The following is a 24,519-nucleotide window of genomic DNA, read 5'->3' as shown; positions in this document are numbered from 1 at the left end:
TCTAACTTGCATGCACGTCGCATTTATAGGTTCTCCACCATGTTCTCGCTCAAAATTCTTCCCTTCATTTATTTAATGACTTTCCTTTTCTTTTCGGGCATGGGCATGGGCATGATTGATTTGTTTAATACTCTCGTGGTAGATTTATGGACGTGGAATGATTTCCTTGGCTTATTTGTAGATTGTGGGCAAGCAAAGTTTGAATCGGTCTTTCAATTAGACCCAACCTTGACTTTAATTTATATTAATCATTGAAATCATATACTTGATCATGTACTTTAAGGACATATTAGTCAGGAGGGATGGGGAAAGGTTCTAAAACCGCAATGATGTTTTTAGAGAAAGAGATGGAGAAAGGATTGATTGGCTTGAATTTGAAGAGACTAGAGGGATTGGTCCAATTAATTTTAAATACGTTTTAAATCTTTCTGAATACCTCGAGTATGGAGAGATTCGGTGTAATTTGAAAGGATTCATGTAGTAATAGTTAAATTTATTCTTTTTTCTCACTTATATTCTTAATTTCAATCTAATTATAAATACATAGATATTTATGTCATGAGTGTTGCTAAGTCAATGGTACTGTCATTCACAAGAACTGATGGTGGCTTATCTATCGCAATATGCCATCGAAGATTAATTGGTGATCCGAGACTATTTTAGCCAGCTTTTTCTGCTTAAAAATTCAGCGTGGGTTGTGTCCAATAATTTTGCAACACTCACTTTAAATAAAAAAAATATAAAAACTCAGACATGCCACGTATAAATATTATATGTTCATACGAAAGAACTCCCTTGCCCAAAACACGAAATGTTAAAAAATAGGCCTGTTAAAGCGTGCCTATGTCAATCAATCACGTCCAAATGATCAATTATAGCATAACACGTTAATCATCTAGTATATAATGTAGCTCAATTCAAAAGTTTTATCTCACTATTGACATCCAAAAATATCCCTGTCACTACATGCTGATTACAAGGAATAAAAATATTTGAAATCATCGTTACTATCACTTGTAGGTTGTGACTCTCATTAGCCTAGCCCATGGTGATCATGAAAACAAAAGATGGCCAAGGATTTCAAGAGCCTTTGGGCTAGATTTTGATGAACCTATAATAGAGATACTCGATTTGATGATGAAGTAGTTGATTGCTACGTATCCAAGTTAAGAGACACTATTGAATCCATAGCATTATGGCAAAATTTGGGCGAGAACGGTTGATACTTAAAAAAGCGCCAAAATCAAAAGAGACGGTTAATACTTGTTGAACAAGCCATGAGAAACTGACCACCGATAGTTATCAAGTTAACCTATAAATACCACAAGCAATCCAATAAAGAAGCCCTCGAACAACATACAAAACTACTTTATCTTACCTTTTATCTTAGTCTAATCTAGTTTAGTTGTAACTTAAGATTCTCGTCGTGGAATCAATTCCAATGAGTGTCTATATCTTGGGTAGTATAGTATTGTTATTAGATTTCAGTATTGACCTACCGATTAACGTCGTCAATTAGATTCCGATGTTGTGTCCTTATACTCATTGTTGACACCTATTTTTAGCATATCTAGGAAAATAAAGAAAATAAAAATTGCATTGGAACAAATAAAAGGAAAAAATGAAAAAAATGAGGGAAATTAATTTGATTGATTATGCATGGAAATTTGAAATTCTGATGAGCATTCGGATTTCGTTAAATGCAAAAACAATTTAAAAATCAAGTGAATAAGAGGTAAGAATTTTGCAAAATGGAAGAAATCTGAGTAGGATCGAGTTGATTACAAAATCATGCTCTGATTTACAGCTCTGATTTAATGCGACAGAAGATGGAAATTCGAAAAATGTCATACAAAGCAGCCGTTCGGAATTAGTATAAAAGAGAGCTTCATTTTTTCGTAACTGGGGGCGAAAAAAATTGGGGGAGAATCTGCTAAAAAAATTTCGTGCAAGAGGAGGAGAATTCGTGAGAGAGAGAGGCGACTGTGAGAGAATTTGAAAAAAAGGAAGAAAAAATGTGAAAAGAAGAAGAAGAAGAAGAAATCTCTATTGTTCATTCAATGTAAAAGGAGCCAAAATTAGTTTTTTCTTTCTTTCTTTCTTCTGACATGCTGACATGCTGCAGAGAAAAGAAGAAGAAGTCAGCAAGGTACAGTGAGAAAAGAAGAGACGTGGGCCAGCAGAAGTGAGAAAAAAAAAAAAAAAAAGAATACTGTTCTTCTTCTCCAGCGATCGTGCCTTCCGCCTGCCCTCTCTCCGCCCTCTGCCCGCCGGAGGCCGCGTCACTGTCACACCAACGCCAGCCGCCGAGACTCCGCCATCCGACACCGCTGCCCTCTGCCTGAGCGTCCCTGCCGTCGCCGCTCGTCATCCCCGACGCCCGCGCCAGCAGCCCGCCGCTGCAGATCGCGACTCCAGCACCACCTCGCCGCCTTACCCTCCCCGCGCCTGGACCCGCGCCGTCTGCGACCCGGAGCCGCCACAGCGAGACCACTGCGACACCGCAGCCCCGACCCGCACAGCCGCCGCTCCGACGCTCGCTGATCCGCCTCCGCCCGCACCGGACCGCGATCACCCTCGCCCGCCGCTGCAGATTGCGACTCCAGCATCACCGGAGCCCGTGCATCACCGACGACCAGCAGTCCCGGCGCTGTTCAGCCCTCGCCGGAGTCCCAGCGCCGCCAGCCGACCGCTTGCCTCCCTCCGACGTCACCCTCTGTCTCCTTTACTTACCTTGGTAGTTTTTATTATTTTTTACTTTTTACTTTTTACTTTTACTTTTTACTTTCTTTATAATTTAGTTTATTTTATTTGTTATGTTATTTTTGTTTATTTCATTTGATAGCATTTTCAATTTAGGTATTTAATTTGTAATATTGGATGTTAATATTTGTAATTTTTGTAGGCATTATCTATAGGGATTTTGTCCGGAATTATTATAATTATTAATTTGATCCGAGAGACATTGGATTATTTTTTTAATTATTTTAATTGTTGGGCTTTTTAGTGAGATTTTAATCGTTAAATCACAATAATTATTTAATTTGGTCCGTAAAACTTCGGATCAGATTTGTAATTATTTTGATCTCTTAATGATGATAATTATGGTTAGAATAACCGTTAACTTGACTTGTGGGACAACATGTTATTTTTTCGATTATTTTAATCCTTCTTTGCTTGATTTTGTTGATAGTTTAGATTTAATAATTACTCATCTTCAAAATAAAAAACTAAAAAAAAAATCAAAATCAAAAATAAAAAAAATCAAAATCTTGATTGAGCATATAGGACATATAGGTTTAATAAATTAGACACGTAGGTTTAATTAATCAAATTTTTAGGATTATATTTCTAGGATTGCATTTTTAGATAATATTTTTAGGACTGCATTTTTAGATAGTTTTAAAAAATAAGTTAGGGTTAGACTTAAATAGCCTTTTTAGAGTCTTAGATATAATTGACACATTTTTATATTCTCATCCGCTTTTTAAAATAAAAAAAATTAAAAAAAAATTAAACAATAGTTTTCTAAGATATGATAGGGTTTAAGTCAAATTAATCCCTAGAATAAATTAGAAAATTATCCCTTTTAGATAGATTAATTAGGATCTTTATAAATTCTGAATTTCAATAAAAAAAAATCCAAAAATCTAGGTGCATTTAATTAGTTTGCATAATATGATCATTAATTAGAATTTGTTAGTAAAGTTAGGTCATAAGGTGCATAATAATTAGTTTGCATAATAGACCCATTTAATTAGAATTTGCACATAAATAAGATTAAGTCATTTAGTTTGAAAATGCATTTTATAAGAGAATTTTAATTTTTAAGAAAATCCAAAAAAATGATTGTTTGCTTTGTGTGATGCAATTTATTATTTTATTTGAATGTTTTAATAATGGATGAGCACCCGTGTGGTCACCACTTGCATGATAGTAATTTAGCTTAAAATAAATCCAAACGGGCATTAGAAAATTCTAGTGTAACCAAGTCCCCGTACCCTTAGTCTCTGGTTCGTATGAATAAAATAAATCTCCATTTATTTTACTTAGGTGTCTAATCGACCTACCATAAATCGATTAGTGGCGACTCCTAGTTATTAATCATTTGCATATTAGATAATTGAACCTTAAGTCGCGAATTGGTATGAACTTGTGAGAGCCCGAGTTAAGTATAAAAACTTAGCAATCCATTAACCTAGTTTTAGGTGGTGCACCCGAAATTTAGGTCGCAACACTCATTTAGGGGCAGTGTTTACTAGGTGTCCATTTATTGTCCAATGTCATTGATTAGATTCCAACGTTATGTCCTCAAACTCATTTGGGAGTAAAGTTTACTAGGAAACAAGGCAAATAGGTGGAGGAACCGTAAAGATTAGTGGAAATAACTCGTGTCATGCTTTCGTCAATGAGAAGGACCATTGAGGAAACTCAAAATGAACTTGCTAATTATATGGTGAGACAAATAACTAATGTCATCAGGCCGTTGAAAATTAACACGTATCATGAATGTGCTCAAGGGCAACATGGAATCCCAATAAGACCAGCTCGGCCACAAATTGGGAATGTTCCCATAACAAGAAGGTACGCCCCTTTGTCATTAGCTCTTGCGATAAGTTTTGGTACCGTCGGATAGAATTCACCACCTTTAGACTATAAGGATTCTGCAAAGGGGGGAAACAGTTTGGACAACTCAAGCTAGTGGGTTTAATCCCTAAGGCATCTTTGATCCTAATGGTATAGGCGGACAACAACCTTGTCAAGATGCATTGCTCACTCTTAATGAGAATGCCTAGCATGCCACAAATGTCTCCAATGTTATGCCTACAATACATTCTAGCATGCCACTCGCACCACTTGCACACATAGTTGTGCCAATTGGGGATCGCACTTTCAATGATTACCTAAGTACCAAAAATGCCAGACCATATTGTGGAACTCATCACCAAGATGAGATTATTTGTGTAGAAAATGTTCTTCCTCGCCGAAATCCTAATAAATCATTCAAACAAAGATATGAAGAAGCGGATCCTACCATATGCACACTAAGAAATCTAGTGAGAAGTCGGAATATTATGTAAGTTATGCGCCTCCTCTTTATCCCCATAAAGTCCTTCCTTCCAGATGGGGGGAAGAATTTCAAGATAATAATGCTAGGGAGTATGGCCATACAGTACAATCACATCAACAAGGACTCTAAAAGTGCCTTATAATCCACCAGAAGTCAGTGGTACGAAGCAGAGGAGGTCCAAAGTGGTAATATGACACGAACCCAGAAAAGAATGGTTCAAAGGAAAAGAAGAATGCGCCAATTGTAATAACAAGTTAATCAAATCCATATTACCCAAATTAAGCTAGCATCAATTGGGGCAAACAAACCAAAATCGTATAAAACTAAAAACCTAGTTTGGAAAAGAAAGCCGAACATAGACGGAGCAACAATAGAATCAGTCTAGGGAAAGTACATTATGACTATACAGGCCAAAGACAAGAATAAAGAATTAGGCAAGATATAAGGTTTTGATTGTCGGTCTCAATATCTTGATCGATATGAAGGTCCAATTTGTTAGAATCAAAAGTGATTCACAATTGATTATAAAGCAACTGACTGAGGAATATTAGTGCTTAAATGAAAATATAATATCACATCATGTCCTAGCAAAAGAATTATTGAGCAATTTCGTTGAATGTGAAATAATTCATGTAAAGAGAAATGAGAATTCAGAAGCTAATGAATTAACTCAAATGGCATGTGGGTATAGAATATCGAAGGAGCTTGTAGAACATTTTATTACACAGGTGAAAGTCTTACCTTCGATAGATAATAGAGTAATGATGGTACAAAACTGCTTGGTTGAAAACAAAGACAATTAAGATGAACAACAGGATTGGAGAATTATATTCATAAATTACTTGGAAAAACCAATTCCAATAACAAGTATTAACAAGAAATTCAAGAGAAGGGCAATGAAATACTTGTTAATTGGTGACGAGTTGTATCGAAGGACGGCGGATGGACTGTTGTTGATATGTTAAGGAAAGAAAGAATATATACTTGTAATGGTTGAATTACACGGAGGAGTTTGTGGCACACACCAAGTAGGGATAAAAATAAAATAGTTATTGCCTCGATACGGTTACTTTTGATTGACTATTATGAAGGATTACATTGATTATGCTAAAGGATGTGAGCCTTGCCAAGAACATAGTCTACTCCACCATGTTCTAGCTACATTAGTGAAACCCATCATTAAATCGTGGCCATTTCGAGGTTGGGCCATATATATAATAGGAAAGATTTACCCTCCATCATATATATATATATAGATATATAAAACATAGCTTCATCCTAGTGGCAACTAAGTATTTCACGAAGTGGGTTGAAGTAGCTTCATGTAAGAACGTAACACAGAAGGTTGTTAGGGAGTTCATCGAAGAACGAATTATCCATCAATACGGAAATCTTGAATCTATAACGGTCGACAAAGGGATAGTATTCACTGGACAAGAGTTAGGATTTTTAAATCTAGAGATATCAAGGTGATTTATTCGACACCTTCTTATGTTCAGGCTAATAGTCAAACCAAAGCTTCCAATGAAATTATCATTAATCTTATTAAGAAACATTTAGAAGAAAATCCAAAGAGAATATGATTCCTCACTATCAACTATTTTATGAGCTTATCAAAAATTGAAGAGGTTAAGTACTGGAGTTAGCCCATATATGTTAACATACGGACAAGAAATCGTCCTCCCATTTGAAATCACAGTATAGTCGCTTAGGATGAAACTACATAACAACTTATCCAAGGAAGAATATGATGAGTTAATATATGCCAATGTCGATGAACTTAGTGAAACTATGGCTTCGACGCTGGAAAAATTAGTCGCCCAAAAGCAAAGGTTTGCCAAAACATACAGCAAGCAAGTGATGCCTAAGCACTTTGATATTGGTGATTTAGTCAACCTAGGAAGGTCCATACTTAGTCAGTGATGTTCTTACTATAAATGCATATCCATTGATGGAATTATATGGAAAAGAGTTTCAATGATTGATTAATGGAAAATTCTTAAAAATATATTACCTGACTACGTGGGAAATGCAAGAGATTAAGCAAGCAACCCAAGCCACGGACCAAGAATCGTTTCCGATATATTTTATAATATGATGTTGAGGATCATGGCACATGCACTTGAATGAGCACGCTGTTGGGCCTTGCATATGTTGGCTAAGATAAGAGATAAAAAAAACCAGCTTGTGTGATGCACTTGTGTGTGCACTTAAAAGAGGAAAAAGTGCTCGTTGCCACATAGCGTTGGCAGCGTTGGCGGCAATGCCTCGTTCATTGAACATGATGCCCTGGTTGAGCTAAGATGCTTGGGTTTGAGCCCAAATGCCTCGAGTAAACTAGCCCCGGGATGTCATGGTTGAGCCAAGATGCTTAGGTTGAGCCCGTATGCCTCGGTTGAGCCGGGAGGGCTTGGTTGAGCCAAGACTAAGATAAATGAATTTGCATTAGTGTGGGTACATGCATAAGTATGATATGTTGATATGTTCATTGACAAGCTAAAAGTAAGCATGCATTGAAGTATGTTGCGATGGACATTTACATGTGGTTGAGGTGTAAAAATAATTTTGCTAATGATTTGCCCTCGATTTTGCATTATGAGTGTTGTACCTACTAGATTTTGATGATGAGATGTCTTTCCAGTAGAATTAAGGGTTTTACCTACTGAGTTTCCCTATAACTCATCCTTCATTCTTTTAGTCTTGTAGGCATGGAAGACTCACGTCAATTTTGAGAGTTGTAATCTCATTAGAGGAGCTAAGGTTTACTCCGACCTTTCGAAGATGTGATAGTTGTAAACATAATAGCCCGTGATAATGGGGCTTGTAGATGTAACCGATATAATTATATATTTGCAAGTATTATTTTCTTAGCTGTTTATTGTTGTTTGGGTGTTGTTTGTAATGCTTCCGCATATGCTTGGGACGTCACAAAAATAACCCGTCTTTCATGACCCTGGAGATGGAGTTGGGGTCGTGACACACTCTCTCTCTCTCACCTTTATTCTCCCATAGATCGCCCTCCCTCCAATGTGAGATGCAGCTCCTGCTCTCATCCCGGGCCACTGTCATCCCTTCAAGGCAAGCACTCGTCGGTAAATAAGCTCGACTCCTATTCTTTTTTGCCTGTGAAAAGGAAAAACAAATTGGAATGCCCTCTTTAACACGTATGAAGGTTTTTACCAACATGGTGCAGGCCATGCATTTTGTTTACCACGTCATCGGGAAAGTAGTCCTGTGGCCGAGCAAGGTGGGGCCGGGCGGGATAATAAGGATTAGAGCGATTTTTTTTTTTTTTATATTCTTTTTTATGGTTTGGTTCACGGTTATATTAGAATTTCGATATAGTGATTAATCGCAAGCATATTTATATTGTGATAATATTGTTATAATGTTCAACCCAAAAAGTTCAACTAATAGAATGAGGGAGGCTATAAAATTATAAAATCCATATACAAGTGATGATGTGAGATACTTTATGATTAATAATTTTTCACAAAGCAAAAACACTTGTCAAGAACATAATACAACCTATGATATCGCTATTTAAGATTAGTGATGGAGATGATAATTATCTCGGGTGAATAACCTAAAAAATATTATTATCTTTTAATTGGTAAGTCTCCCCATCCTTTTCTCACCAATCCGAGTTTTTTTTTTCCCACAAAACCCCCCATTCATCACAAACCTTTTCTCCTCAATACGGCACTAACCTTATTTTTTTACCTATTAAAAGCATTTTGTGTTGTAAAAATCCAAGAATCACAAAATGGAAATGCAAAATTCACGATTGTCTTATTGAGGATGTGATTCATACTATTCATTGATAAGAAACATTGTGTTTTGATTTTTTTCCTTGGTTTTACTCTCTATTTTGTAGTGTTTGTGCGTTGAAACCTAACACGCTAGAGGCATGCAACGTGCAAGTACTATCCTCAACAACTCTCCAACTTTTAGTGAATAAAGAGGGGAAAACACAGCTATTCTTCAAGATACAACAGACACTCCAGATAGTGTGAACTGTATTTAGACAAAACAAGGCAAAATAACATCTATAGTGTCAAAACTTGATGTGATGGGACACTTAAGTGCTAAAGATTACAAAAGTGTCGAAATCAAAATAAAGTGGATCAGTTTAGTGTCAACGGCGAGAAAATCCGAACAAAATGCCTTACACGTTGACATGGCTAGATAAGTACAAAAACGACGTCGTTTTACAGATGTTGCTAGATAATTAATATTAATATTAATTAAATTAAATTCACACTAAATTTATTTCTATATTGATTAAATATTTAAATATTTAAATTGCAGAAGAATAGGAAGAAGACGAAGATTGTAGGGGGCTGAGGGCTCAACCCTCACCATCGCTTGCCTACCGTCACCAGAAGGGCTAACGACAGTGGGGGGAGGGTCAATCGGAGTCACCGGGCCCTAGCCAAGGATCGACGACCCCGGCCGATCGCTAGCAAGGGTCTACGAGCCCTCATTGAGATCTAGCGTGAGGGTTGCCGCAACCCTCGCCAACTTAACTCGCAAGCTGAATCACAAACTTAGAGTTCAATCGATGTGAAAAACATGAGCTTCGCCTATCCAATGGTGTCTAGACGAACCTATGTAAATGGTACTGGCGCTGGACATGCTTCTTGTTCGGGACTGGTGGCAATTGGCGAGTGTTCTCCATGTTCAGCAATGACGATTGATGACATGTATCAAAGACTTGAACTCGGAAAAATTAGCAAATTTTGAACTCTTGAAACACAATTTCAATGGAGCTGGGACGATATACAAGTACGACAACAGTCACAGCCTCTATCACCAAGACAGCAACCATTTTAACACATACCTAAGTCAAGAACGTCGGTCAACCTTTCTGACAACTTATCGTGTGGACCCAAAAAGGCTGGGTGAGAGCTCCTGTTACCCGCCGTTCTTCAAGAATAAGGCAAAACCCCCAGCAATGCCTCCAAGCCAGCTAGTTGATGCTTCAGGAATTGATATACTGATTCGGTTGTCATGGAAGCTACTCGAACAATGATACCTCCTCCCTGTACAAACTGAACCATCAGGCTTTAAACATTTCATTATCAGAGGCACCTTGAAAAACACCTAAGCTAGTGGCACCTGTGTCTACAAATTTGGTTCAGATTTGCTTCTACCATATGATATCAAAACGACTAACTAGGAAATGATCGAGCCACGAGGACATTGATCCAGTTTTACTTGTTAAGGACCAGTAAAGGCAACAAAAAAACAGTATAAGTTGGCAATAAAAGATCAAGACGGCAAAGAATAACTTGTACAAAAAGCTTATTAGTTCTCTTGGAATAATGACCTAATTGCAGAAGTAAGAACTGAAAAGTGAACAAGCTGAAGCTTAAAGATCTCAGACAAGATACTGAAAAGCACAACAAGCAACTAAAACAAATATTATATGTCAATCAAACCAACTGAGACAGCATTGCGGAATGCAGCTCCCGAAAGTGACATCTATTATCTTTTCTGGAAGTTCAAACTCAGACGCCTACTGAAGGGTTCAATGATCGCATATCTAATGCCAAGCTTTTATTTTTCTCAAAACAAATTTCAGGAAAACAGCAAGAATGTCAACTTATTTCAGTGTAGAACTACATTACTTTTTCAATGGTTGTTAGGTTCGTCTCAGGAATGGTGTTGAAAAACTTGGGTCCAAAACAACCTAACAAATAAATTAGCAGTGTATAGTTCCTAAAACCTGTTCCCATGAAGCACCCTGATTTTCCATTTGTCAATTAAAGAAAAATGGTACCTTATGGCCAAAGGCACTGCAAGACACTATTAAGGATGGTTTAGTGGCAAAATCATGCATATTGGATGTCATCTTGCGATCCCATCGAGCAGGAGAACCTTGTAGTTGCTCAGCCATCATCCTCTTCACATCTTCTTGAATTTGGCCTTGAATATGCCTCAACAAAGGCCTGCAAAGGAGCAAAGGTTCAATGGTATATATACAAATAGGTATCTTGTGCAGTCAATAAACATGATATGAGCAGTACAACTTGAAAGACTGTTTAATGGGGACTTTAAAGCCCACTATACTTACCCTAAAAGTACAACCATTGCAATGACTTGATAATCCTGCATGCGCTCTGCGAGAGGAACAATACTTCCATGCTCTAGCAATACCTGTTCAAATATTTGATTATTCAGATGAAGTCACAGAAGAGCAATCTTCATATGCATAAGCCGTAAAGGGAGGCTGTAAATTCATATTGCTTCTTTCACAACCTATCCATAACACCAATTGCAATTATCATAACATCATTCATTGGAATTCACATGTTTCTATCTATCCTCCTTTTTCTTTTTGCATACTGACAGGATAGGGTCAAAAGTATTAGAAACAGAAAGTACTCCTGATACAAAATTTTGAAACAGATTTTGAACTATGGAAGAAACAAAGCCATTACCGTATCGAGAAATAAAGGCTCATCACCCTCTAAGAAAATGTTGTTGGTGCTCTTATAAAGCGCAAAATCCCATTTTTCTCCACTTTCATGCCGTCCGCTTGTAATCCAGTCAACTAGGACCAAATTTGAATCCGAACGCACCCTAAAAACCTGCTTTTGGAAGTACCTCGCAGTGGAAAAACAAGTCACTGGATCTGGAATAAGGACCAACATGGAGCCACTCCCGATGTCTGCCTACTGCATTGCAGAATATAGCCGTTGTCACATAGGAATGTAACACCATTTGAAAGTTACCCTTAATTTAACAAATTCACCGTCACTTCAGCTGACAAAGGAGGATAAGATCGCACTGCCATGTGACAACTGGGAAACCAAGATAGTAATAACAAGAAAGCCTAGAAATAGGAGTATGCCACATCAATGAGTGCGAAATCATAATTACCTCAAGGTACTGTTCAGAGCATTTTGATCCCAGAGACTTATAAACCTGCAACAACTTTAACTCTCAAGCATTGGAAGAAAATTGGCATCACCGAAATCCACAGAGACTGCACTACTACATCCTAAAGCTGTATAGCTTCAAGATTCCACTAACATATTATTACCAAAAAAAGAGAAGCTGAAAGAACCAACCTTAGTGGAAGATTGAGTTGTTAAGACAGCTGTGCAACCATCTCCAATCTCAAGCTTAAAAGAAATAGCATCTCCCTAAATCAACAACAGATCAATTCCAATCAAACATACAGTGTTCCCCAACCCTTTGCCCTCCATCAAATAATCATCATGACACCGCAACATGAAACCGTTGAAGAGATGCCAAACACGACACGACATGACTAACTCAAACCTCACACTAATCAATATGCTCTCACACATTTCTTAATAAAGAATTGAAATTCTTGAATTGCCACTATAAAAGATGGGAATGGCTTTGAATGTAGTAGGAAGGAAAAGGGTGAGAAGTGAAAACGCACGGAGACGATGCCGCCGCCATAGGTGAGAGCATAGATCCAAATGGCATCGACTCGCGAAGGACCCACCTGAAGAAAACAAGCGATTCAGTCTTAAATTTTGGCGTGAACAAGACCATTAGACCAGGAAGAAAAGACTTGAGACCTTGCGAGGGATGATGAACTTGAGTGGGTATTTGGAGAATGAACTGGTGACCGTCGACTTGCCCCTCACTTTCTCGATCACTATCTTCCCCGTTTCCATCTCCGCCTCCTTGTTCATGCCTCCCACTCTCCAAACCAAGAGAAAACGAAGCAGACATACGGCATGTCAAGTGGGTACCAGTGGGTACCGATGCGTTTGACTTTTATTATTATTTTTTTTCATTTAATTTATCGAAAATGGGCCTGGCCTGCTCTTCAGTTTTGGGCTCATTTTCCCTTTAGCAATAGTCCTCACAAATAGTAATGAACAATGCGATTTTTTTTTTTTTTTTTTTTTGTGACCGATGAAATCACTCTTCGGGATTGCATGACCCTTCAATGCCTGGTGACACCGTTGGGCCTCGTAGCTTGGGGATCAAGCGACTCCAGTACTCGGTGGCATCGTTAGATCTCGCCGCAAGCCGCTATTTAGACGTAAACTTCGAATGAGGCTAGTCTAAGAACCCAACACCAAAACCCCCGCTTAAGACACTTCAACAACGAGAATGTTCGAACCCTCAATCTTGACGATGAGGAAGAGAACACACATTAATTGTGCTGCTCGTGATTGGGTGAATAAGCGGATGTTTCCCTCCTTTCGAAGGACTTTTGCTCTAGCGAAGAGAAAAAAAGCTTATACACTATGCATGACAAACACTCACGAAAGATTCGTACGTGATGATATCGTATTGAACAGGAAATAAGAGATAATCTTAGAAGGGTCGTGTATTTCAAGAATAATCCTAGAGGTACTAGATAGGTATATTAGATCGATTTCCAAAATGAGAAAACAAGCTGTAATTGGTTATTTAAGTTTATTGGCTCATTGTGCCATCCACCGTAACAGCTTATAAGAAACAACACTTTCAACAAAATTATGTGTAGCTATGGAACTGCGAGTTCAACTTCTCTCTTGTTTGATGCTCCTATTATTCAAGTGGTAATGAAATCTTTGCATCAATTTGATTTGGATTATTTTTTTAATATGTAACTCATTTAAGAGCTTTAGCAAAAAAAAAAAAAAAAAAAACTTTAAAGTAAAATTAGATTAGGTCTTAATGGGTTTTTGGAGAACCCGTTTGTGACCACGACGAGAAGGCTGTAGCTCGGGCTTTAAAGTAATTGCATTTTTGACTGGTTGATGGGAAGAATTTTCAAGACACGTGGAGAGAGAGAGAAAAGGCTTTGATGTAACATCCCAACTAATAGATGATTCTTTCCGGATTTGGGTTGTTGGTGCAAAGTCCAGATCAAGGAGGTCCATTAGGATAATATTGAAAATAAAGTAATTTGTGAATATTGAGTTAGTATTTATTAATATTTGGATGTTAAAAAAAAAAATGGCATTTTCATTTTCATTCAAAATTAAATCCTGATTATTTGCAGAATTTTTTTATTTAAAATTAAAAGTATGATAGCCTACTATCACGAAACTAGAAATTCTTTTTTTTTTTTATTGCTATTGTTTTCACGTTTAATTTGTTTTTCATTGAGTTTTTTTTTTCCATTATGTTATCATTCATATTTAAGGAAAAATTACTAAAAATTAGAATATAAGTATGGATTTTTAAATTTATATTGTACATAAATGGATTAATAGTGTCGGATTATTTTCGGTCCGATGGACCTGTTTGAGAGAGCATAGGCTTAAGGGAGCAAAGAATACTTATTTAGTTCAGCATTTTTAATGGATTTTGAATCCTTAAAATTCGATTGGAAAAAAATATTAAGTATTTGGTTCAAAGATTTGAGGTGTCATTTACCTAACATTAGTATTTGGAATATTGAAAGCTCAAAGCGCTTTTAGTATTTTTGGAATGTTAAGGTCTTGTTTGGTTCGGCTTTGGTTGTGGGGGCCAAAGAGAAAATATTTAATGTTGAGAGATAATTTTGAAAGCAAATTTGCCAAAGGTGGAATGTTGAATGAGGGTTTTCTTGCAAAAACAAGAAAAAGGTGAAAATTTCAGGATAGAACAGGGCCTTCACTTCTCTTCTGTTTCCTGCACAATTTAGCGCGAACTGCGATCCGCGAAGACTCCGATGAATTCTCTCAGCTCGAGACTGAATAGCGAGCAAGCTCCGGAAACCCAACACCAAAACCGCATGTCCATGCAAGATCCCTCCTCCTCTTCGTCGCCATCGAAGGGAACGAAACGGCGACGGGACGAAGAGGATGCGGCGGCGGCGGCGGCGGCGGCGGCGGCGGCGGCGGCAGCTGATGACGCTGAAACTGCCGCCGCATCTGAATCTCTAGGTGAGCTACAATCTCCCATCATTCTGCGCTGTTTTTCGTTTCCACTTTTTGGTTGATGATTCTTAGTGAATTCGATATTTGATTGGCAGAGCAGAGTCTCACTTTCAGCGACACGCTAGTGGCGCTCCGCATGATGCGAGCTCAATTCCCTCGCATCGATAAGGTTGCGGATTCGTCCCGATCGTGTTACGTGCGCAAGTCATGACAATTATGTGTGTTTTTTAGCAGTTGCTTTTGCGTTTTTCAGGTCTCGATTCGGCCTTTTGTTCTGCGGTCGCAGTTGTATAGCAGCGTACTGGACAGAACTCAGGTGGATAGAGAGTTAGAGGTACACTTGCATCTCTCTCTCCCTCCCCCTCTCTCTATCTGGGACCAGTGAAGTGTCCCACAATTAAGTTCTTTTTGTACATTCATCTGTAATTCTTCGATTCTTCGTGTCTTGCCTTTTAGTAATAACTTTGGGTTATTAGATTCAATTACATTGGGAAGCTTCTGCATGATGAGTTCTCTTCACAGATGTTAGTAATTTGAGGTCAGAGAGGGTTGAATTGAAACTGAAAATGTCAAATAGGGCAATACGTCATGCTAATTTGATAATCACAGATAAGATCATTGTGCAATTATGTAGGACAGAAACAGAGGCTCTCTGGGATTGACCTTTCCTCCTATCTTGATTATAAACATAGCGATATTCAGTAATTAAGATTTTGACCCGGACACATTTGAAGGTGTTGTAATCTGTATTTGTGGAACATGGAGTTATTATATGTGGACTCTCTATTATTCCTGCCTCAGACACATTTCCATCCTCACATTGTTATCCAGAATGAGGTAATGTCTGTTGATCTCGTCATTTAATAAGCATGTCTTTGGTGGCATAACAGATGAAGATTATGCTAAGGCATATTTATGTGGTGGGAAAAGAAAGTCGCAAAGAACCAATTAGGTGTTTTACATTGTGGAATTGTGGTTAGAAACTGCCATTTATAAAAGAGTTGCCTTTTTTTAAGACCGCACATGTGGGTGGATCTTGTTGATAAGTTTCCTTAAGACATTTTCCAGCTAAACTATAGAAGAAACTTTTAATTTTCAATGCACTCAATTTTCTTGTGACGTGTGTAGTCAATACCTTGACCAAATTGTACTTTGCATTCATTATGTCCCTTCACTTTAACCGTTTTCTGCCTTCCAAAGTTTTGTTCAATTGATATTTGATATAAATTACTTCTTGTAGTCTCTGAGAAGAACAAACGTTTTGCGCATATTCAAACTGAATACTGGACAAGATGATCATGCCATAATGTTCTTAGATGATTACTTAAATCAGGTGAGTTGCACAGGATTCTGCTTTTACTCGTATAACTCAAAGGGACACTCTCTGTCATTTATGTTGTTGAAAGCACCTAGCTGGTGGATTTGGATTGTTCGAGTGTTATATTATGCAGGTGGAATTTGAGCGTGCTGCACTTCGAATTTAGTCACGTGTAAGCTACATATTAATATATTCTCTTTGGTTCTGCTTTTTATCTTTGGCTTTCTGTAGATAGAAAGGGTTGTGAAAAGAATGGAGGAAAAGAATGGACATGATCTTGAAGTTTTTGAGTGGTTCAAGATACATGTACTTGACACGAGGCTGGAACCAAACATTTCACACCTAGACCTTGTGAGTCAATCAATTTTCAGTCATTTCATTTCTGGTTTTAGATCTTTTAATCTTGGGAGTTGTTGAATTGGACATAGGCCAGCTGTACCTATGATGAGCCTGAACAAGAAGTTGGGAAGGGGAACTGGCAATTTTAGCTTTAGTTTGTTTGAGTTGTCTCATGCATATCATTGTTTAGCTTCTCTTCTTCCCTGCTCATCATTTTCCTCCTTCTTTATGTAATTACTTTCATGTATAGATCTTCAGGAAAATTAAGAGATATGTCTGTCACCTTTAGTTTTCTCGAAAATGTGAATAAGAGATTGGTGAAACCAAATGTTAGTGGTTGTTTCAGTGTTGATCTTGACGTTATAGATCCTGCCAAAACACACAGCTTCCATTGTTGATCCTAATGTTAGAGAACTTGTCAAATTTCCATAATGGATCCGAGGACTGGTTCCATCAGGTCCACCAATCTTTTTAGCGTTCTTAGTTGTCAAAATGGAATGAAAAGTTTTTTGAAAACAGGTGGTAGGTGCAGTCTCTGGCTTTGATTTCTGCACCAGGTGTCAAGTTGAAACTTCACCCAGTTTCCATCTTAGGCGTCATTTTAGAGACCTTATCTCATTTTTTTGATGAATTCCAAGACCAGTCCCATTAGTTCCATAAATTATTCTAATTCATTAAATACTTAGTCCATGCCGTGCTGTATGATAATTTTTATTGATGTGGCATGTTCTATGTTTTATTTTGTAACAGAGCACTTTATTAGGTGTGAACTCACCAGAACTTGTATCTCTACTGAACTAATAGGGTTCTCCTTTGTCACAAGTCCTTTGTGAGTCCTTGGTTCATACACATCAACATAGGGTAGGGTTGTTTTAGACTTTGTATACTTTCTTATCTCTTATAATTTCTAGATGATGCGATCTCTAGCACTTGTAACATTTACTCTTGTGAGAATAGATAATGTCTGAAGTTCTTAAGGGGGTTCAACTACTCAAACTCTCCTACCCGATAATTAGTACTGTTGACTAATATAATTGAGATGGCTCGTTTTCATTTTTGCTCACTACAAATGATCCTGCAAAGTGTGCGTGCGCCTCAGCTTTGAGGCATTACACAATTGAGTCACCTGGTTTATTGCTCATGGCTGATGATCATAGGTATCGCCCCAGTCCTTGGAGCTGGGCCACCAGCCCAGACCATGACACCCTTGTATTTAATGGCTTCCAAAGTCCAAACACAGCTGGAAACTTGTCAACATCGTACTTGGTTGTCCACAGCTGCAATTTCAATGCAAAGAAGTTCCATGAACATGTGAAACCTATTTTAAAGCGGTGCTTATAAATACATATCATGCTTTTTAGCACGTTAAATTTGATTCTTTAATGATAGTAAAATTTCCCCCTCCATTATCTATAAGTGAAGGGAGATGACTAGCTAGGTATGATGCATGACAGCAGACTCAAATTTTGCCCCAGTTAGCTGCCTGGTGTGGAGTTGCTGTGGTTCTCATTTTGCTTGAATTTTATTGAATTCTGGTGCTTGGTAAAACATGTGAGTCCAACTGTATATGTGCATTAGCATTTTTTCATTGTGAAAAGATAATTGGATGGCTTAGATTGTTGAAACTAAGATTAAGATAGCCCTGACCAAGCTGTTGTAACCCTGATTTTTGTCAAATTTTGGTTTATGCACCCTGCACACATGATCATAATTCTAAAATCACTTGTGGCAGTGTTCGCTTCTGTCGCTTGGAGGGAAGGTGAAAGACAATCACATCTCTGTTCTCATTAATGGAGGAGTTATTGTAAGTAGATATGTGGTGATTATTTCATCGTCATAAAGTCCCCTTTGTCTGATAAATGCTTTTAAAGTTCTTACTTTTGTCATAAAAAATAAGGTCTGAACTTTTGATGGTTTCCCGTCAGCAATATGCTAATAGTTGCATTTTTCAGATGGGGATCATCTCTTTACAATTGCAAACTCTTTTGTTGGTTTATGTTATATCGACGTGAAAATAAGTGAAGTGATCAGTAAACAGAACCGATCTAGCTAGAAATGCTGTGTATCCTTCTCAATTATTTCTCTGCGTTTTATCCCTTTTCAATTTTTTTGGAAGGTCCTTGGTTCTATGGTAAACTATTTCAGCAGCTGAGGGTAGCTTATGCTGAATGAACAATGTCTGACTATTCTCTATGTATGTCTTATTCACAAATTATTGTAATCAAGTAATTCTCTTTTGACACATTCCACACAAAAGGAAAAAAATAAAGGAAGAAAGCACAGTTCCTTGTTCTTCTTGTTTCTTTGTTTGCATCATGGCATTCCAAACCAGAATGCATAAGATTGGGTAGTCTTTGGAAAGACACCGTCAAGAAAAATTGATTTCATTTTTGGGATAAATTTGGTTGAATATTACACTTTCTTAGATTTAGAAATATGAGGTCCCTTGTAGATGACTTTGTCAAGCACAAATGTCTACTGTTCCTGTACATATCTCCATAGTGAATGCATCATGCATGTAACACTGCCAAATTCAGCAAAATATGAAATGATAAAGCAATCCCACCATCTGGATTTATTTTTGTAATCTCAAACAATGTCCAACTTTCTTGAGTATGTTTCCTTCTGACGCTATTGGTCACTTTTCAGATTCGCCAACTTATTGATCCAAGCATGTACTGGTTTGCAATTCCAAATGTGGGTTCAATACTTAAAGGGCTCTCCCAGGTACACAGGGGAAACATGTCATTCCTTCATTGTTGGCATTTTTAAAGTTTAATTAATAGCCTAATGGAGAAGGCTAAAAATGAGTAAAGGCACCCATAACCAAACTATATTGATTACATGTATTGATAATTAAATGTAGAAAATCGAAAGGATTATGCTTTTATTTTCATGAAATAGTTAATAATCAATCTTTTATAAGTACAGCAAGCTCCATCCTTGCACTCTAAGAACTTCCATTGCTAGCCCCTCTGAACACAAATAATCTACAGTTTCATCAAGTATATTCCCACTAAGTTTGGGTTGCTACTTGGATTTTCTTATGCTGTTCTGCTTTGTCGAGTTCTATAAGACTACACAATATTCAAGCTGTGGAGATCTTTTCTCCAGATACCTTCCCATGTCTTCTCCCTGCAATTTACTTTCTTTTGGCCCAACCCCTGCTCTTTACTAAAAATCTTCACCATAATGTCACATCTTCTCAACTCCTCTGTTAGTTTCACTTCACAGCTGGTTCCAATCGGCGGACATAGGTGCAGTTGACAGCATTCTGGTGCCAACATGTTGCAACACTGATCATGATCACACATAACTTATGATCACGTGTATTTAGATTCCGTGGTACCTGATAACAGAATGAGGGTGGAAAAGTAACTTAAGCATATTATATTCTCTTGTTCACAGTAAAAAGAGAAGTGCTTATAGTTGAAGATTTCTTTGTGAAACAAAGTAGAGTGCAGATATTATATTCCACATGCATGATCCATTCCATTTTACACGTTGACATGCAAAACAAGCATGACCATGTCAGTTTTCTATGGTATATTAAGCGATGTTGTACACCGTACTAGTAAACTAATCTAAGGACATCTGGCATTACTTTTTTTTCCTATTAAATAGAATAGGTGTTACATGTTGAGACTCAAAACAAGCATGACCATGTCAGTTTTCTATGGTATATTAAGTGATGCCGTACACCATATCAGTAAACTAATCTAAGGACATCTAGCATTACTCTTTTTCCTATTTGATAGAATAGGTGATGATTTTTTTTCCTTTGGGTCAGGGTAGGTATACAATTAACTGCACAAATAACAACCAAATCTTAATCTGAATTCTTCCAAGTATTCCAACGCAAGCCCGAAGTGTATTTAATACATGGTTTCTCCATGGTCAAATAATGCCGAAATACTTTTGAGTATGTTGACTGCTTTCTCTCTTTTATGCTTTTTTTTGAGTAATTCCCATCAGTTAGATGAACATAATGGCTATCCTCTAGGTAATTGGTGACCCAGATTCCTCAATCTCAAATTGACTTTTACAAAAGATGATAGGGATTAAATTTGATCTTTTAGAGCACTTAAGCATTTGTCACAGCCAGGTCGAACTAGGTGAAAGCCTTCTGGTTAAGGTATCCATTAGAGTGTTCATGTCAGTGTAACCATTGTGATTCTTGTTGGATTTGCTCTAGCCGAGAAATGTTGGATAAAATGGGTTATTACAATCTCTAATTTCAATAGAATTTTAATGTTCAGACACTTGAAAAGAGTTTCTCAACTACTGGTCACGAGGTGCTACCTTTCCTAAGAAATCCATCTAAGAGATTGTGACCTAGATAAACTCTTACTAATTATTTTTCGTTTCTTTTTTCTTTCCTGAACTAGGGGAGGAAGGAACTCCTTTCTCTGTTAAGCCGTAGGAGGTACAAAGAAATGATGTTGGCACCTTTGGAGAAAAAGAGACTCCGAGCGTCTCCCCTTGATATGAGATTTCATCTTCGTGATCTGATTGGTTCAGGTCACCTGAAAACGGTTAAGACACCGAGTGGCTTAGTTGTCCGGATTTCAAAGGAATGGGATCTGTAGCAGCATGTTATCTGCTTTTGTACCATCTGGCAAACCTTCACACTTCACGCTCGGTGGTTGTAGGATTTGGAAAGAGGTTTGGTTTCTCAAACTCTTGTTGTTGATCTTATATGACTAAATAAAAGTTGCTCTAATAATTGTTCTTTCTGCTTATGACTGGATTAAAGGAAGTCTTGAGGTCCACTGATCTGACAAAAGACCAAAGATTCAGGGAGTTGCATGTCCCAGCAAAATGGCTGTGACAATGTAGGTGTATCCTCTTGTAGGTGTTGTGCTACATTTTCTTTTTTCCCCCACAGTTGTAGCATTAGTTTATTGAAATTTTATTGTAGCGATTGAGGAATTTTATGGAACTGTTGGCATGTTGTTGCAAGTATAAGTTATATACTTCTTTTTGGTTAAAAAAGAAGAAGTTAATATGCCCGTTCTCTTTGCTTGATGTGCCTCTATGTATACCTGTGTTGTGTTATATTCTTGTTAAATTGCACTTTTGGATCTACGGATAGGTGGTCACTTTGAATTTTGGATATAGCATAACTTGCATCCTCTCAAACACTAAAAAAAGGAAAAATGCAAAGAGGGAAAAATCTAATCTCTTCCCTGACGAAACAAGATGTACCTAGGTTTTTTTAAAGTATGCAGATTGAGCTGATAGAATGGCTCAAATAAGGTTCTTATAACCATAAAATGGCACCTTCCATAATTCACTCGCCTATCACAAGGCTCTTGCAAATCTGTCATGCGAGAAGCTACACTGAACAAGATCATGAGTGATGCCTACTCAACATATGATGTCCAATACTTCTTAGCTTCCTGTCAATATAGTCAGTTTCATGTACATTACAGTCCTGGACTGGCACCGCCTTATTCATCATTCATAAACCCTACCCTTTGTCAATGTACTGAGGGTCCCAGACTGTTGCAGGAAATTGATATCTTCTTACTGTGATATTAAAGATGCCTCTCTTTGTTCTGAGGATTGCTACTCAGACTTCAATTTGAAAAGTTTCTCTGATCTCCTCAACAGATTTCATTTTTGATGGATTGAGCATACAGTTTATTTGATGTTGGCAGACATCATAAACTTAGTCTTTTATTTCCAACATGCATCATAGCATTTGTGTCAAAATCATCCCCATGGTATTATGGTTCTGTTGAATACAATGATTTTCGACAAAGAAGAGAGCATCATATTTTGTGATTACCCAACAAAGATCTTTGCAGTTCAATTTAAAATAACTTTGGCCCGGTAGTTTTGTCATCTGTTTTTTCTCTTTTGTGATTTCTGATGCTTTCAATGGGAGGGCGAGTTAGATGCTTATGTTGTAGCGAGATTAAGCAGGTCATTAGATAGTTGCATGCTTTTGAGAAGATCTTAAAATGCTTTTAGGTTAAGAGTTGCCACTTTTGTTTCTCTCTCTGCCTTCCCTGGACATAGCCACTAGGTGAGGATAACTGCAGATGGTGATTGATGAGGTCAAGAGTGGGGACCAGCTTATGTAGTTGGTTGGTTGTTTGGAGAACTTATTACTGCTCTACTGGCGGTATAAGATGTCCAGAAGGTAGTCAAAACCATCAGGGAGGGGAGAGCAGTAAGTTCTTGATGGAAAAGTTTGGCAGGCCAAGAGCTTGAATTGTTGGTTGCTCAGAAGAAATATCAATCGTCTCTTCCTCATTGTTTGAGAGATTTTTAATTGGTATCAGATCGATCCTCATCCACCAACGCAATCACCATGGGCCAAGTTATATGAACTTTCTTCTTCTTATCATTATTTCATTTTCTCAACCTATTAAAAAAGTGCTTGTGGATACAAATGTGCTCCAGGATCACCCAAAAATTTCTCTATTGGTGGGGGTATAAAGTATGAGCAACCCCAGCTTGCTGAGGCTAATATCCTACCGATCTGGAATCCCAGAATCTCTCTTCCAATGATGCACTTCCTGTTCTCATAGTATGTACGTAACCATCATTTGAGTCACCTGTCTTTAGTTGAAGTTGGGATGTCCCCGTAAGATCGTGCCTTGTGGACTTGATGATATCTGTCTTGACTGTGTTCTTAATGCAAAAAAAGTTCACTTCTGAACCATAACTCGGCTTTCCTTCTTTCCAATTACAATTTTTGTCATCAATATGCAAAGATGAAGCAAGTGACTAGTATTGTGGGCTGTGCCATTTAGCTGGTATAACCAGATGACAGATTGGGTATGCCTGTTAGTGCCCTATTCGGCTGTATCTCGTGATTTGTGATGTGACAAATTGCTTGACGATTGATATTTGTATGGGTCGATAAAGGGTTGGATGACTTGGTTCCTCATTGTTACGTAGCTTGGTATGTCTGGTTCGACAGAGACCTCGTCAGCCTATTACGTGGGTTCAACGAGCCAGCCAGCTCAAACAATGGAGCGCCATTCGAGGGGCCGAAGAACTAGATCATAATATCGGCTAGTAGCGGAGGGCTCCCAATTTTGGAAGATATCGCTTGTAGCGGAGCTAGGGATACCCCAGCCTTTTGATGTCATGTAAAAGCAATGTAGCTAGAGACAACATAACTATTGTATCACTGTAATATATGTATGAGAAAGTAGTGTGTTTGTATGAAATTGTCCACATCTTCTAGTTGTTATTTGTTTGGGAAAAATTTAAGTATTAGCTTCCGCATATGCATAATAATAAGATAAAAGAATCGGCATATGCATAATAATAAGATAAAAGAATCGGGACGGCAACAAGCTTGGGACGTCACAAAAATAACCCTTGACGTTCAAGACCCTAGAGATGGAGTTGGGGTCATGATAGTTTTTGATATCAGAGTAGGGGTTTATTACCCCGGGAATTGTGGGCTTGCTAGTCAGGAGAAACACTTTTTGCGTGCGATTGCATTGATGATCAATTTTCTCGTAAACACTTTTTGTGTGCGATTGCATTGATGATCAATTTTCTCGTAATCACTTAAAAGTACTAACCTTATCCTATGCTTGTAAAGACATTCCTAGGATCCCTATAGTGCCTTATTAACGGACAACATGAGCACTCAGGACTAGGTGACTACCAAAGGAAAATTGACTCAAGATCCCACTTTTCAAAAGAAAAATCGAAACATGATCCTCGAATGGATGGAATTCTGCAAGCATTAACGACCATTGAAAGTTTCAGCAAGATCAGCAACAATTAGCCTCCACTTCTGCCAATGCTTCTATGGTAGGTAATGGAAATGGTAATAGTGATCGCCTTATGTAGGGATTGGTCGAGCTATTCCTAAAGTTACGGCCTTCGAGATTTACTAGGATGAGAAATCCTGAAGAGGCCGAAGTTTAGGTCAAAGAAATAGAAAAAGATCTTTGCATTTTTGAGGT

The 24,519-nt window shown here is 37.8% G+C and overlaps 2 protein-coding genes across 5 annotated transcripts; one reads left to right on the top strand and one right to left on the bottom strand.

Moving 5' to 3' along the window:
• Nucleotides 1-9,753: 9,753 nt before the first annotated feature.
• Nucleotides 9,754-12,809, bottom strand: LOC104428152 (urease accessory protein D). Of its 2 annotated transcripts, none has more exons than XM_010041156.3 (8): nucleotides 12,634-12,809; nucleotides 12,492-12,557; nucleotides 12,151-12,225; nucleotides 11,960-12,004; nucleotides 11,518-11,751; nucleotides 11,151-11,233; nucleotides 10,857-11,025; nucleotides 9,754-10,125 (listed from the first exon to the last, which is right to left on the bottom strand). In XM_010041156.3, exons 1-8 carry the CDS (start codon nucleotides 12,748-12,750, stop codon nucleotides 10,003-10,005), a joined length of 912 nt encoding a protein of 303 aa, XP_010039458.1. In that variant the 5' UTR covers nucleotides 12,751-12,809; the 3' UTR covers nucleotides 9,754-10,002. The 2 variants fall into 2 exon arrangements, with proteins under 2 accessions (XP_010039458.1, XP_010039463.1); XM_010041161.3 differs by having other exon boundaries at nucleotides 9,754-10,116.
• A 1,783-nt stretch (nucleotides 12,810-14,592) lies between these two features.
• Nucleotides 14,593-21,634, top strand: LOC104428172 (serine/threonine-protein kinase 19). 3 transcript variants are annotated; one of them, XR_721960.3, is made up of 9 exons: nucleotides 14,595-14,925; nucleotides 15,015-15,088; nucleotides 15,173-15,253; nucleotides 16,160-16,252; nucleotides 16,469-16,588; nucleotides 18,309-18,380; nucleotides 19,226-19,303; nucleotides 20,965-21,241; nucleotides 21,333-21,634. XR_721960.3 is itself a non-coding variant. In XM_010041178.3 (8 exons), exons 1-8 carry the CDS (start codon nucleotides 14,712-14,714, stop codon nucleotides 21,163-21,165), a joined length of 933 nt encoding a protein of 310 aa, XP_010039480.2. In that variant the 5' UTR covers nucleotides 14,594-14,711; the 3' UTR covers nucleotides 21,166-21,634. The 3 variants fall into 3 exon arrangements, 1 of the variants encoding a protein (XP_010039480.2); XR_001984259.2 differs by lacking the exon at nucleotides 18,309-18,380 and having other exon boundaries at nucleotides 14,593-14,925; XM_010041178.3 differs by having other exon boundaries at nucleotides 14,594-14,925; nucleotides 20,965-21,634.
• Nucleotides 21,635-24,519: the final 2,885 nt, after the last annotated feature.

The sequence above is a fragment of the Eucalyptus grandis genome, chromosome 2 (assembly GCF_016545825.1).
Source record: "Eucalyptus grandis isolate ANBG69807.140 chromosome 2, ASM1654582v1, whole genome shotgun sequence".
In the NCBI taxonomy this organism is placed as follows: domain Eukaryota; kingdom Viridiplantae; phylum Streptophyta; class Magnoliopsida; order Myrtales; family Myrtaceae; genus Eucalyptus; species Eucalyptus grandis.
Note: the sequence above shows the minus strand (reverse complement) of the source record. Positions and strands in the feature narration are given on the sequence as shown.